The 14599-nt window shown below is 42.7% G+C and overlaps 1 protein-coding gene across 1 annotated transcript in view; it reads right to left on the bottom strand.

Moving 5' to 3' along the window:
- stxbp4 (syntaxin binding protein 4) overlaps positions 1–14599 on the bottom strand; it is an 82909-nt gene that overhangs the window by 47692 nt on the left and 20618 nt on the right. The window contains exons 3-6 of the mRNA XM_061707953.1: positions 9402–9475; positions 9151–9246; positions 8991–9060; positions 1117–1191 (exon numbers count right to left, since the gene is read on the bottom strand). Coding sequence (XP_061563937.1) covers positions 1117–1191; positions 8991–9060; positions 9151–9246; positions 9402–9475 — 315 coding nt within the window. The remainder of the gene's footprint in view (positions 1–1116; positions 1192–8990; positions 9061–9150; positions 9247–9401; positions 9476–14599) is intronic.

Below are 14599 nucleotides of genomic sequence, written 5' to 3'. Positions count from 1 at the left end.
AAAATATTTCACAGGGGGTACATCACTGAAAAAAGGTTGAGGACCACTGCTCTAGTGTATCTCTCCGTTGCCTTGAACAGGCTGTGTGCTGCAAAATGGGCTGCAATTGTGCCCGGAATTTCCCGCGCTGTCCTGCGGATGTGACGTCACATGACGCTGCATGCTCGTTCTCCCCGTTCAAACCTGAACCTCCACCCGGGCTGCAGACTTTTCTGCAGATGGACTTTCAGCGTCCTGATTGTGTCAGACTGTGTTTGCATTGAGTTTGCAGGCTGATGTGAAAATGTCAGGGACAGCTGACTGCCAGGTCAGCCCCCTCTCTCGCACACACACACACACACACACACACACACACACACACACACACACACACACACACACACACACACACACACACACACACACACACACACACACACACACACACACACACACACACACACACACACGAGGCTGGGAGACATCGGATGGTTGGGTAAAAAGCCATCTAGCCAGTGGCGGTCGGCCAATAGAGGGCGCTAGGGTTAAAATATGTCAATAAATCTGTCAATTACAGTTGGTGCCGTCGGCCACAAGGTGCGGCAGAGTGAGTTTGAGTGGGAGTTGGAAACGGACAAATAAGCAAAATGGTGAAATAGAAATCAGATAAAGTGAAGTAACTTAAAACTTTTGAGAGGAGGACGTTTCAGGAGACACTGGACGTGAAACAGCTTGGACCCGATCAGCCGGACATCGCTATCAATCAGCAGTCCCCTGCTTTTCCCTGCCTCCTTTTTCAAACGTCAGGATCAGACCCAGCATGAATTCAGACAGGTTGTGTATTGTGCAGAAAAGTGGGGAACACACCTTAGAATAGACCATGTATAATATAATAGTCTACCTTTATAGAGGTGCTATATTAATTAGCATTTTCCTAATAGAATCCTAAGAGAATCAAGACCTTCCTGACAGACAGAACGGCACAGCTTCATCTTAATGCATTGACTAGACAAGACTAGAAACTTTAACCAGAGTCATTGAGAAATGTGTTTCTCTCAAGGATAGAAGGGCAAACTTTATGCACAAAAAGTAAAACACTGCATGTCAACCATGAAGGTGGTTTATTTGGGTTTTTACCTGGACTCATCGTCTCTGGCAATCAACAGGGACATGTGATTGGAGAGTGTAGCCGTCCTCAAGATCTCCACTGCCCTATCGGGAGACAAAACACAGATGTAACTAATCAGTACTGCAACATGCCGCACTGTAGACATGAAAAACTGCCTCATTCAAGAGAGAAAAGGCCCGGTCAGGCGAGTATTAACTAGGATAGACAACTTCTACTTTCTGATTCTGTAACACATCTGAAAATCGGGGTCTTGAAAAAGCAGCAACTATTCTTTGGAAAAAGTTAAAATTGCTGAAATTGATCACCAACGTATTACTACGTTGGGAACAGTTTGTTTCCATTAATGGTGTCGATTCTGACAGGGCAAAGCTAAATTGTGGGGTTTCTCAGGGCTCTATACTTGGTCCCCTTTTATTTTTGATATATATCAATGATTTCGCTTGGGTATCTCCTAGACTATTTTCAATTCTGTTTGCTGATGACACCAACATTATAATGTCACATGAGAATTTTGAAGTATTAATTAGGGAAGCAAATGAAGGTCTATCTTGTGTCTCTGATTGGTTCCAGACAAATAAGCTGTCATTGAATGTAAAAAAATCGAATTTCATCTTGTTTTGTAAAAATGGCAGGAGGTATTCGAATGAAGATGCAAATCTTTTTATCAATGACACAAAAATCAACCAAGTTTCTTCGACAAAGTTTTTAGGTATCATAGTTGATGATAAATTAAACTGGAAAGAACAGATTGATCATGTTTGTAAAAAAGCAATGAAGTCTCTAGGTATTATTAGGAAGGTGTGTACATTGTTAAATAGAAGTTGTTTCTTAATTCTGTATTATAGTTGAATTTTTCCTTACATATCGTACTGTAATATAATATGGGCTAGCACCTATTCATCCAATCTTCAAAAAATAATTTTACTTCAAAAAAGATTTGTTAGACTGGCTACCTTTTCGGATCGATTAGAACCATCTGCTCCTCTCTTCATTCACGTCTCTGAAGTGAATTCCTTGCAGATATGTTTGTTTGTGTACAAATGTATTTACAACTGTCACAACCTTCCAATTGGTTTTAAGTGTTTTTTTTCTTTGAATTCCGATATTCATTCATATCCCACTCGGCAAGCCAAGAACCTGCACATACCCTATACTCGTACTTCTCTTAGGCAGTTCTCAATAAGACATCGAGGGTCCATTCTTTGGAATGCTACTGATCCTTGGCTAAAAACATCACCATCTCTGTTAGCTTTCAAGACAAACTACAAAAAAATGCTTTTGCAGTAGAATAATGTAAGGTCACTCAATCATATTAAGTTCAATAAGAGGTTATTATTATATGTATTGTAATAATCTGTACTGTGTGTATGTACTGGTATATTTGCATCTAAACATGTGAATCTACAACTGGTATTTTGATGTGTGTTCTTTTGGGAGAAGTTCTCGATAAGCCTTCTGGCTTCCAACTTCTCCTGCACAATATTAACATGTATGTATCTTTTTGTTTTTAACTTGTATGTGCGAATAAATGTCATCCCAGAGTTACAACCCCTGCAAAACTAAAAAAAAAAAAAAAAAGAAAAAAGAAAAACTACATTAATGTTGCGACTGTGATGGATGATCCTCCAGAGCCTCACTCCCCAGGAATGTTCAGGTTTTGTTCTGCTGACCAAAACATTTCATCAGCATCGCTCATTAAACACTGAAGTGATGCATCCTTTCCTCTTCTACAGCCCTTTGTCCTGGTCAGGACCACCAAATGGGGTAGAGCCTGTGTCCATGAACAAGTTGCCATGGTAACACAAAAACACAATGCAATAATTTGTGATTCATTTTGACTTCAATATTTAACTAGAAATAGTTTATGCCCCTTCCGGGGGGTTGTGCTAAGCTGCTACAAGAGCAGGGCTTCCAAGAGTACCCACTCGTAAGTTGTGGGGGAGATTCTGTTGGCTGCCAGTAGAAATTCTTGGACATTTTTCTAAAACCATGAATTTTACTCGGCAAGGCAGGCAAACGTGGCAGCCGCCTATATTACGCGAGCAAATGCTATGCTTAGATCTGGTGGATAATCAGGTAGCGACATTGAGCACCGCCGTTCAACCAGCGGAAATCATACGACCGGCACAAACTCAACAGCGAGTGTCTTCGGCATACACAGCAATTATTAAAGTCATGAGAAAATATCCTCAAATTCTTAGTTTCGTACATTTGTTCAGACCTAAATCAACGTTTTCTAAGTGCAAAAGCTGCGTTGGCGCTTACGGGGTTAAAACTTACAAGGGAACCATGAGGCTTTGCTATTTTTATCATTTGCTCATCAAATTCATGCTTCGTAGTGATTGTAATGAAATGTATGAGTTTTGACAGTGAGCCAGGATGTAAGACAGAAAACGCCATGACAGCTGTGCAAGTCTTGCCAATGTACAGCTGTAGAGGGTGAAGAGCTGGAACACGTTTCAAAAGACAAACTACAGCTATATGGGGCGTTAGCCAGGTAGGGATGTGTTTATGAAGTCACATGTAGCATAACAGAACCAAAGAGAACAATTATATAACATTTGTATGAACATGAAGTTAATATTCATCATAAAGTACCCTGTATATGATCATTTCCTTTCACTTTTTCTACTCATGCAGGAGCTTTAACACATTTGCATAAACAGGAATAAAAATAAGCTGTTTCTAGTCATCTATAAGTAGTCTGTTATCACAGATTGCACACTGGCTCAAATGTGTGCACGGCAACTTGTGCTTTTTGCATGTGCATCTACCCTTCACAGCTTTTGCTGTAAGAGAGCCAATGTTTACTGGAGGAGGAATGCCGGGAGCACCTTCAAGGCTCCTTCTGTGCAGCCTGATGGTTTGCCCACTTGATGTGTGGGAGTTTTTATTTGGAGGGAGGTCTCTCTCTGAAAACGCATGAGTTGAACAGTTTAGCCCTTGCAAGACTGACACCCTGGCAGTCCACCTGATCATATAGATCACATGCAAATGTTTCCACTAACTTAGGATTCTGGTGATGGCGTGGAAAACTGGTTCCAAGTTTTCTAAACAGCCTTCATGCCCCACAGTGAGGCAATGATGTTGTTTTTGTTTTGTGTTGCATGTGCTCCAGTCTCTGTGATACCCTACATCCTGTAGTCTCTGTGGTACCCTCCACCCTACAGTCTATCTGATACCCTACATCCTGTAGTCTCTGTGGTAACCTACATCCTGTAGTCTCTGTGATACCCTACTGTACATCCTGTAGTCTCTGTGATACCCTACTGTACATCCTGTAATCTCTGTGATACCCTACATCCTGTAGTCTGTGATACCCTACATCCTGTAGTCCCTGTGATACCCTACATCCTGTAGTCTCTGTGATACCCTACACCCTGTAGTCTGTGATACCCTACATCGTGTAGTCCCTGTGATACCCTACACCCTGTAGTCTGTGTGTGACCAAACATCCTGTAGTCTCTGTGATACCCTACACCCTGTAGTCTCTGTGATACCCTACACCCTATAGTCTCTGTGATACCCTACACCCTATAGTCTCTGTGATACCCTACATCCTATAGTCTCTGTGATACCCTACATCCTATAGTCTCTATGATACCCTACATCCTGTAGTCCCTGTGATACCCTACACCCTATAGTCTCTGTGATACCCTACACCCTATAGTCCCTGTGATACCCTACATCATGTAGTCCCTGTGGTACCCTACACCCTGTAGTCTCTGTGATACCCTACATCCTGTAGTCTGTGATACCCTACATCCTATAGTCTCTGTGATACCCTACATCCTATAGTCTCTGTGATACCCTACATCCTATAGTCTCTGTGATACCCTACATCCTGTAGTCCCTGTGATACCCTACACCCTATAGTCTCTGTGATACCCTACACCCTATAGTCTCTGTGATACCCTACATCCTGTAGTCCCTGTGATACCCTACATCCTGTAGTCCCTGTGATACCCTACATCCTGTAGTCTCTGTGATACCCTACACCCTATAGTCTCTGTGGTACCCTACACATCCTGTAGTCTCTGTGATACCCTACATCCTGTAGTCTCTGTGATACCCTACATCCTGTAGTCTCTGTGATACCCTACATCCTGTAGTCTCTGTGATACCCTACATCCTTTAGTCCCTGTGGTACCCTACATTCTATAGTCTCTGTGATACCCTAAATCCTGTAGTCTCTGTGATACCCTACATCCTGTAGTCTGTGATACCCTACATCCTGTAGTCTCTGTGATACCCTACATCCTTTAGTCTCTGTGATACCCTACATCCTTTAGTCTCTGTGATACCCTACATCCTGTAGTCTCTGTGATACCCTACATCCTTTAGTCTCTGTGATACCTTACATCCTGTAGTCTCTGTGATACCCTACATCCTTTAGTCCCTGTGATACCCTACATCCTTTAGTCCCTGTGGTACCCTACACTCTATAGGTCTCTGTGATACCCTAAATCCTGTAGTCTCTGTGATACCCTACATCCTCTAGTCTCTCTGATACCCTAAATCCTGTAGTCTCTGTGGTACCCTACACATCCTGTAGTCTCTGTGGTACCCTACATCCTGTAGTCTCTGTGATACCCTACACATCCTGTAGTCTCTGTGGTACCCTACATCCTGTAGTCTCTGTGATACCCTACAGTACATCCTGTAGTCTCTCTGATACCCTACATCCTGTAGTCTCTCTGATACCCTACATCCTGTAGTCTGTGTGATACCCTACATCCTGTAGTCTCTGTGGTAGCCTAAATCCTGTGTTCGCTGTGATACCCTACATCCTGTAGTCTCTGTGATACCCTACACATCCTGTAGTCTCTGTGGTACCCTACATCCTGTAGTATTTGTGGTACCCTACATCATGTAGTCTCTGTGGTACCCTATGTTTACTGGAGGAGGAATGCCGGGAGCACCTTCAAGGCTCCTTCTGTGCAGCCTGATGGTTTGCCCACTTGATGTGTGGGAGTTTGGAGGGAGGTCTCTCTCTGAAAACGCATGAGTTGAACATTTTAGCCCTTGCAAGAGTGACACCCTGGCAGTCCTCCTGATCATATAGATCACATGCAAATGTTTCCACTACCATAAGACTCTGGTAATGGTGTGAAACTGGTTTCAAATTTTCTAAACAGCCTTCATGCCCCACAGTGAGGCAATAATGTTGTTTTCGTTTTGTGTTGCATGTGCTCCAGTCTCTGTGATACCCTAAACCCTATAGTCTCTGTGATACCCTACACCCTGTAGTCTCTGTGGTACCCTACACCCTATACTCTCTCTGATACCCTACATCCTGTAGTCTGTGTGATACCCTACACCCTATAGTCTCTGTGATACCCTACACCCTGTAGTCTCTGTGGTACCCTACACCCTATACTCTCTCTGATACCCTACATCCTGTAGTCTCTGTGATACCCTACATCCTGTAGTGCCGGTGATACCCTAAATCCTGTAGTCTCTGTGATACCCTACATCCTGTAGTCTCTGTGATACCCTACATCCTGTAGTGCCGGTGATACCCTACATCCTGTAGTCTCTGTGATACCCTAAATCCTGTGTTCGCTGTGGTACCCTACATCCTGTAGTCTCTGTGATACCCTACACCCTATAGTCTCTCTGATACCCTACATCCTGTAGTATCTGTGAAAGGTGAGCCACTGAGACTTTAAAGGAAATGGACGATCAGCACTATTTATTTTAGTTCTTTCTCCCCTGATTTTTTCTGATCAGTTTATAAAATGATCATCTGTTTGAAAAATGAGTGCATATCTTAAGATTAAATTATGTTTTTGAATTTGATGAGAAAATCCAAACTGCTTAAAATGAAAATAAACGACTTGGTGGAAAATCTGACATATGATGACTTTAGCAGCATGATGGTGGATGAAAATGGTTTAAAAATAGCATAATTGCTATTTTAAGGTGAGTCTGAACTCAAAGAAGGACTCCGATAACCAGACATGATTAGACACTCATTAATCTCAGAAAACATTGACGAACCACGGCCAGCAAACGAAGCACACCCTCCCATCAAAAGAAACCGACCAATCAAACCCCAGATTCTGCGTGATGCCACAGAATGACGAACAGCTGGTCATCAGATCTCAGGTCAAAGCTTCTAAGGTTGTGGCGGGTGAATTAGTGCACACGCATGACTAGCATGACTAACATGCACATCTGGGAGGGCTTCATTAAAGCTCAATGTCACGAAGGCCCCCAGATGGGTTTACTTACACTTACAAACAACATGGTAGACTAACAGAACTGAACTCAGTCAAACCTGAACCTGAAGTGTCCATCATCCTGAACCTGAGGACTTCATGAACCTGATCCTGAAGATTTCTTGATCCTGAACCTGAAGACTTCATCATCCTGACCCTGAAGATTTCTTGATCCTGAACCAAAACACTTGATGAAACTGAACCTGAACACTTTCTGAACCTAAAGGGTCTGTCCCAATACTCCCCCTACTCCTACTTTCAGCACCACCCCTAAAATCAGGAAGCTGAGCGCCAAAAGCTGTTTTAATTTCAGCTGTAGCGCTGTTAATATACCACTTTATTAAGTTTTAATATTTTTTCAGGCGTAAAAGTAACCGTTAAGATGCCCAACCTGGGCTCAGTTTATCCAAATAACGCCTGTTAAGAAATTTGACCCGATGTTTTCGGCGATGATAAGAGCCGCCGGCCCGGAGCAGCAGCAGCCGGAGAACAGACGTGATCGCCGGGTCAACCTGCACCGTCGTCCCGGGGGAGAAACCTGCAGCTCTGTGGAGAATTACCGCTGGCTGAAATAAATCATTTAGGAATATAAATGTTGGTTTAATAGATGAAATCTAACAGTTGTAGCTACGCCTGATAAGAAATTTGCTCCGAAAATTTCGGGATTTCTGCCTTCAGCTCCGGCTCGGAAGCTGATTTATGGGTCCACGTTAAATCGTAACCTACGGCGTAGGGTACGTAACCTACTCCGTAGGCTCTGCGTAAGTGTAACGCGGAACCATAAATCAGCCTTTATTCTGGCGAGGTTTGAAAAAGACTTAGCAACAACGGGCAAATGAGTGATTATGTACATTCACTGAGTGAATATTATGAAAGTAAAATATATATTTCTTGCTAGAAATGTAATAAACGCATTTTTATGCAGAAACTAACTCAAAATATAGATTTTATTCACTAAAAAATAAGAAATGTCTGCCATGTTTTTTTTTTTTTGATTCGGTCCGCAAATGACGACGAAAAGCATTCTGGGAAATTTTTCGGTCCCTAGATCAAACTAGTGAGCATCCGAAAACACTCGATCCGTAGGGACAGATTAATAGTCACTACACTACTTTTCTTCACTACCCCTAGGTGAAAAGAGGAATTGGGACACCACTACCCTCACGGGAACGCACAAAATTTAGGGGTAGGGCTGAAAAGTAGGGGTAGTGGTAGTATTGGGACAGGGCCAAAGTCTCCATGAACCTGAACCTGAAGATTTCTTGATCCTGAACTAAAACACTTGATGAAACTGAACCTGAAGACTTTATGAACCTAAAGACTTATTGATCCTGAACCTGAAGATTTCATGAACTTGAACCTGAACCTGAAAATTTCTTGATCCAGAACCAAAACACTTCATGATCCTGAACCTGAAGACTTCATGAACCTGAAACAATGAATCCCCAAATGTATGTTAGTCTGTAGGTCCAGAGATGATCAAGGAGTGTGGACCAGGTTCTGTCCGAATGTTTGTGGTCTAGGTTATAAACTGCAGAACTTTCTCAAATACCTTCACTGATGTAAGATGGTCTGTGAGGAAGTTTCTGCCTCCAGTTTTAAATCAAACTGTACACGTCCATAACAACCTTCTGCAGCACTGGCTCTTTCAGACTCACCTGTCATTAGTCACCCCAATTAGACTGACGTTGTTGACGTCCAGAATCAGGTCGCCGGACTTAAGCCGGCCTGGAACAGAGACAAATGGACAGATGGACAGGTGAGGCCGGATGACAGCGATTGTAATGAGAGTTTGTGTCTGGTACACAGTGTACGAACCATCCAAAGCCGCCAAGCCACCGGCGATCACGCGCTTCACGTAGATGCCGAACTCTTCACCTGTCAACTCTCTGTAGCCCCCGATTATTTTAACACCTGTAAACACAAAGGACAGCTCCGGTTACTAGGTCGCCGTGGTAGTAAGAGGAGTAAGAGGAGTGCCCGGATCAAGGGAAGCAGCCGTCCTCTCAGACGTGAGCCGCTGTAATGACCAATGAGGAGGTCAGCGGGGTCAAAGGTCCGGCACTCACCCAGTCCCTTCTTGCAGTCGCAGAACTCCAGCCTCTGGACGGCCCGGTTGATGCCGTGGGGGCCCATGATGGTCCTGCCGACACAAAAACCTCGGGATCAGAGAAATGTCAGCATCCTGCCTCCGAGCTCGCTGTGTCCTCAGAGCTCTGCTGCGAATATCATCAAATCATGGCAGGATTTTGGTATTGTCTCCCTCCCTTCCCCCTCCCTCCCTCCCGCGGTGGCAACACGCATCCAATAAAAATCTGTCTCCTCCCAACAGCCGAACCACGGCGACCTGGATGTCAGGAGGCAGCTCCGACAGCCATCCGAACGGCCACGAGAGCATGACCAAGCACTAAAACGTCCTCGACCAGTGTGTGTGTGTGTGTGTGTGTGTGTGTGTGTGTGTGTGTGTGTGTGTGTGTGTGTGTGTGTGTGCAGAGATTACAGCTGCACACACTCCCCCCCAGACGTGTCAACATGATGCTGCTGTCTGCTGGTCCTCAAGTCCTCAGGCTCAGCATCACATCAGTTCCCAGAGAGAACACACTCTGTCAGTGTGTGTGTGTGTGGGTGTGTGTGTGTGTGTGTGTGTGTGTTAGGAATGGGAGATATTTTACCGTTCACAATAAACCGTCAAAAAAATTCCCCACGGTAAGAATTTATCATCTCGGTAAAAATGATAAATTCCCGTTGATGACGTTTTTGTGTAAAACTGATTTATGGTTCTGTGTTAAATCCACGCACAACGTACGTGAAGGAAGGAAGGAAGGAAGGAAGGAAGGAAGGAAGGAAGGAAGGAAGGAAGGAAGGAAGGAAGGAAGGAAGGAAGGATGGATGGATGGATGGATATGAGATATAAGATATAAGAAAGAAATGATCCTGAAAGAAAGAAATGAGCCTGAAAGAAAGAAAGAAAGAAAGAAAGAAAGAAAGAAAGAAAGAAAGAAAGAAATGAGCCTGAAAGAAAGAAAGAAAGAAAGAAGAAAGAAAGAAAGAAAGAAAGAAAGAAAGAAATGAGCCTGAAAGAAAGAAAGAAAGAAAGAAAGAAAGAAAGAAGAAAGAAAGAAAGAAAGAAAGAAAGAAAGAAAGAAAGAAAGAAAGAAAGAAATGAGCCTGAAAGAAAGAAAGAAAGAAAGAAAGAAAGAAAGAAAGAAAGAAAGAAAGAAAGAAAGAAAGAAAGAAAGAAAGAAAGAAAGAAAGAAAGAAAGAAAGAAAGAAAGAAAGAAAGAAAGAAAGAAAAATTCCTGTTGATGAGGTTTTTGTGTAACAAACATGGCGGATCTGAGTCATTACAGTTTAGTTACAAAGGTGGAGTTGAATTGGTTTTTTTCTATCGTCATTTTTATCGTTATGGGGATAAATGCCAGAAATGATCGTGATACATTTTTTAGTCCATACCGCCCATCCCTAGTGTGTGTGTGTGTGTGTGTGTGTGTGTGTGTGTGTGTGCCGTGACAGTTAATGCTAACAGCATTAGTTCACTTCTTCCTCAGACTTTTTCCACAAAACTACTTCAGCGATGATCCACTTGTTTTGTTACCTCACCTGCTAACAGGGACGATATATCCTCCTACCTGTCCGGCAGGTAGGAAGAGAGCCTGTTGGCTTTAAAATATGACTAGAACATAAATCTGAAGGTCCTATAAACACAGATGCAACAAATACACAAGCTGAAGTCAACAAAAACTCCTGGTCCAAGGAAACTCCACAAACAGTGAGAGTTGATGGGTCAAATAATTACAAGAAACAATATGAGAACAACATCAGAGCCACAGATGGAAACAGATGTGAATAAGAAAAAGGCAGAAGCAGGTAGAAAGGTGGTTGAAAGCAGAAATAGATCTTAACTCCAACTCTTGGGACACCAGGAACAAATGAACAGGACAAACTGAACCAACACAGGAAGTTGCAAACGTTTAACATAAAAAAGATCAACTACAACAGAAGCCGAAGAAGAAAAACAGCTCACATGAACAAATACCAACATTTAAAGGAGGAGAAGCAAGAAATGAATTGACTCACACCATAAACTGTAGATATTACTGAACAAATTATCCCTGATGTCAGCCAGATGTGAAACTAAAGAAATATTTTGGAGCCTCTTTTTCCTTTATTCTCTCTTTCTGGTCCGTTTTCCAAATGGGCGGGGCCAACAGGCCGCCTGCAAGATTTTTTTTTTGTGGCACCACTTGGTTCATTTTAGGTATAAAGCATATGTTGTGCTGAGATTTTCACACTTACAGTTAACATTAAAACTAAAATTGCAAGTGAATCTCAAAATGTATTTTGGGTAAAATCGTTGGTCATCAACAGCCGTCTATCAACGTCATCATCGATCACTCGTCAACAGAGCGCAGTAATCCTACAGCCTAAACATGAGCGGGAGTTAGAAACACAAAAGTGGAGCGATAAAACGCAAAGAAAAAGAAAAAAGGGACCAAGAAAAAGACGAATTGCCCAAGATAGACGCATATTTTGTTCGCGTTAATCCTCCTCCTGTGGGAGATGAAGCCAACGTTGTTAGCAGCGATTCATCCCCGGGCCGCCAGGGCGAGTTCGCGGAGCGCAAGGCTCGCCGAGTACATTCAAGTAGTGGTGAGTAGGCCACAATACTTCAAATTGAATTTGAACTCGTATGTATTTATAGGCCGCCGTGTCAGTTTTACTACACTACTGTCATTAGTTGAAGTGGATGTCAGACGGTGATTTCAGAGTGATCTGGGGGCTATCCGTGGTGCTGAACTCCTACAAATGCGTTGAATTTGTGTCTGAAATGTATTTGTTTTATTAGTCTGTTTTTGTTGTTTTTGTGGTTTGTTGGACTTTGTTGTTGTGTAAAGTAAATCCAACCTGTTATAGTACAGTATAAGCCTGGTTATGTCTCAATCAGAGGGCTGGTGGTTAGTATGTAGGGACCCGGATGTGTTGTCATTGGTCACTGTTGCTCAAGGACGTTGAAGTAAACGGTTAACAGCAAGTCAGTCTCTCTATCTCGTTATTTTAAGATAGTTAATCTTAGAGTAACGTAACATGGTGTCAGAATGAAACTAAAAGCACCTTGAAAAGGGATGAGCATCCAAAAGTGAAGTGGTCCGGATGAATGGGAGACGATGTTAGTTCTATTTAAAGGAGCATGAGGCAGGATTGAGGCAGGATTTATGAAATAAATGTGTATACGTTTCAAGTTTTCTAGTAATAATGTCAGATGAAGCGTTCCAAACCAAAAAGAATGAGCCCTCTAGTGTATCTCTCCGTTGCCTTGAACAGGCTGTGTGCTGCAAAATGTGCTGCAATTCCGGGCAGGAATTTCCCGCGCTGCCCTGCGGATGTGACGTCACATGACGCTGCATGCGCGTTCTCCCCGTTCTCCCCGTTCTCCCGTGCCGGCTTCACTGTTGGCTGCAGTACCCCCGACGGCCATCGTGGCGAAGGGTGGCGCTAGAGAGTCTCATTTCTTAAAAGGAGCCTCATGCTCCTTTAACTGGCTCCAGGCTGCAAAGGGCCGGTCATATGCCCCGCCCCCTCTGCTCTGATATGTTCCGCTACTGCTGGGACACGCCCACCATATATAGGACCTGCAGGTCTGGATCTGGACCTTAGTGATCAGTAAAGGACCTGCAGGTCTGGATCTGGACCCTAGTGGTCAGTAGAGGACCTGCAGGTCTGCATTTGATTCACATATTAAACAGGTTTCTAGGACCGCCTTCTTCCAGCTTGGTTATATTGTTAACATAAGGAACATCCACCTGTTCCGTGTATTCGTTACTTCAAGGCTGGACTATTGTAATTCTTTATTATCGGGTTGCCTTATAAAATTATAAACTTATAAATAATTTTATCTTCTCTTCATTGACTACCTCTAAAATCCAAAACAGAATTTAAACTTCTTTTCCTCATATATAAAGAACTTAATGACCAAGCTACATAGCATCTTAAAGAGTTTGTAGTTCCATAGCGTCCAAGCAGAGTTCTGGTTCGTAGAGGATCTAACAGTAGAATGGGAGGTAGAACCTTCAGGTACCAGGTTCCTTTCCTCTGGAACCAGCTGCCAGGCTTTTTAAAAAGAAGTTTTATCTTTATTTTATTATTTCTTTTCTGGCGCCTGTGATTCATTTCAGAAAGGAGTTTTTTGGATCTTCATAGGCAGAGGTGGACAGAGTACTCAACCCCAGTACTTGAGTAAGAGTACAAATACTACTGGTCAAAATTTACTCCGTTACAAGTAAAAGTAGCTCAGTCAAAATATTACTTGAGAAAGAGTAGAAAAGTACTTGCTTTTAAAGGTACTTAAATATCCAAAAGTAAATGCTTTTAAATTTACTTTAAGTAAAAGTAAGAGTAAGAGTAAGAGTACATTTCTTATTTTCCACATCAGTAAATTACTATATTTTTTTCTAAATTAATTTAAGTTGTAAAGTTTAAGTTGTAAATGTCTGTGGTTTGTCTGTGCCCTCGTTTTTTACTCGGTCGAACTCAAACATTGAGTTAAGATACGGCCAAGGATTTTGTGAAAGTCCCTGCTCCGAGTCCGGCTCATTATCAGACTCAGACGACTCAGCGGATTGTCTTTCTTCTCCTGACGCAGGCGTAGCCGTTGTTGTCTTGACTTGTTGCAGCTCTGTCTTGACTTGTTACGGCTCTGTCTTGACTTGTTGCAGCTCTGTCTTGACTTGTTGCGGCTCTGTCTTGACAAACGCAGGCTACTTTGGCGGTATCGTTTTGAGGAGGCTTGACGTATTTCCGCTTTCCGTACATCCCAGTGGAGAGCGTGCACTGTGATAGGTCTCCTCCTTTGACAAAAACAGCTTGTGTCCAATAGGATTTTAGGGAAGAAGAAAAAAGAGCAGACCTGAAAGTAACGAGTACTTTTCAGCCTTCCTAGAAATTTACTCGAGTAAAAGTAAAAATATTTGTCTTGGAAATGTATTCAAGTAAGAGTAATAAGTACCAAAGAAATCTAATACTCAAGTAAAGTACAAATCCTCTGGATATGTACTTAAGTACAGTACTCAAGTAAATTTACTCAGTTACTGTCCACCACTGTTCATAGGTCAGGAAGGTTCTGGGTGGTTTAGGGTGTTGAAGTTAAACCAGCACATTCCTCCTTCCAGAGAGGGCTGCCAGGACCAGCCTGCATCCACTGACTGTTGTTAAAAGGGATTATGTGGAGTCGAGGTCACTTTGATCTCTGTGAGGAGGATTAATTAGAAAT

Source organism: Cololabis saira, chromosome 19 (assembly GCF_033807715.1).
Source record: "Cololabis saira isolate AMF1-May2022 chromosome 19, fColSai1.1, whole genome shotgun sequence".
Lineage (NCBI taxonomy): Eukaryota > Metazoa > Chordata > Actinopteri > Beloniformes > Belonidae > Cololabis > Cololabis saira.
This window is presented reverse-complemented; position numbering and strand designations above follow the sequence as displayed.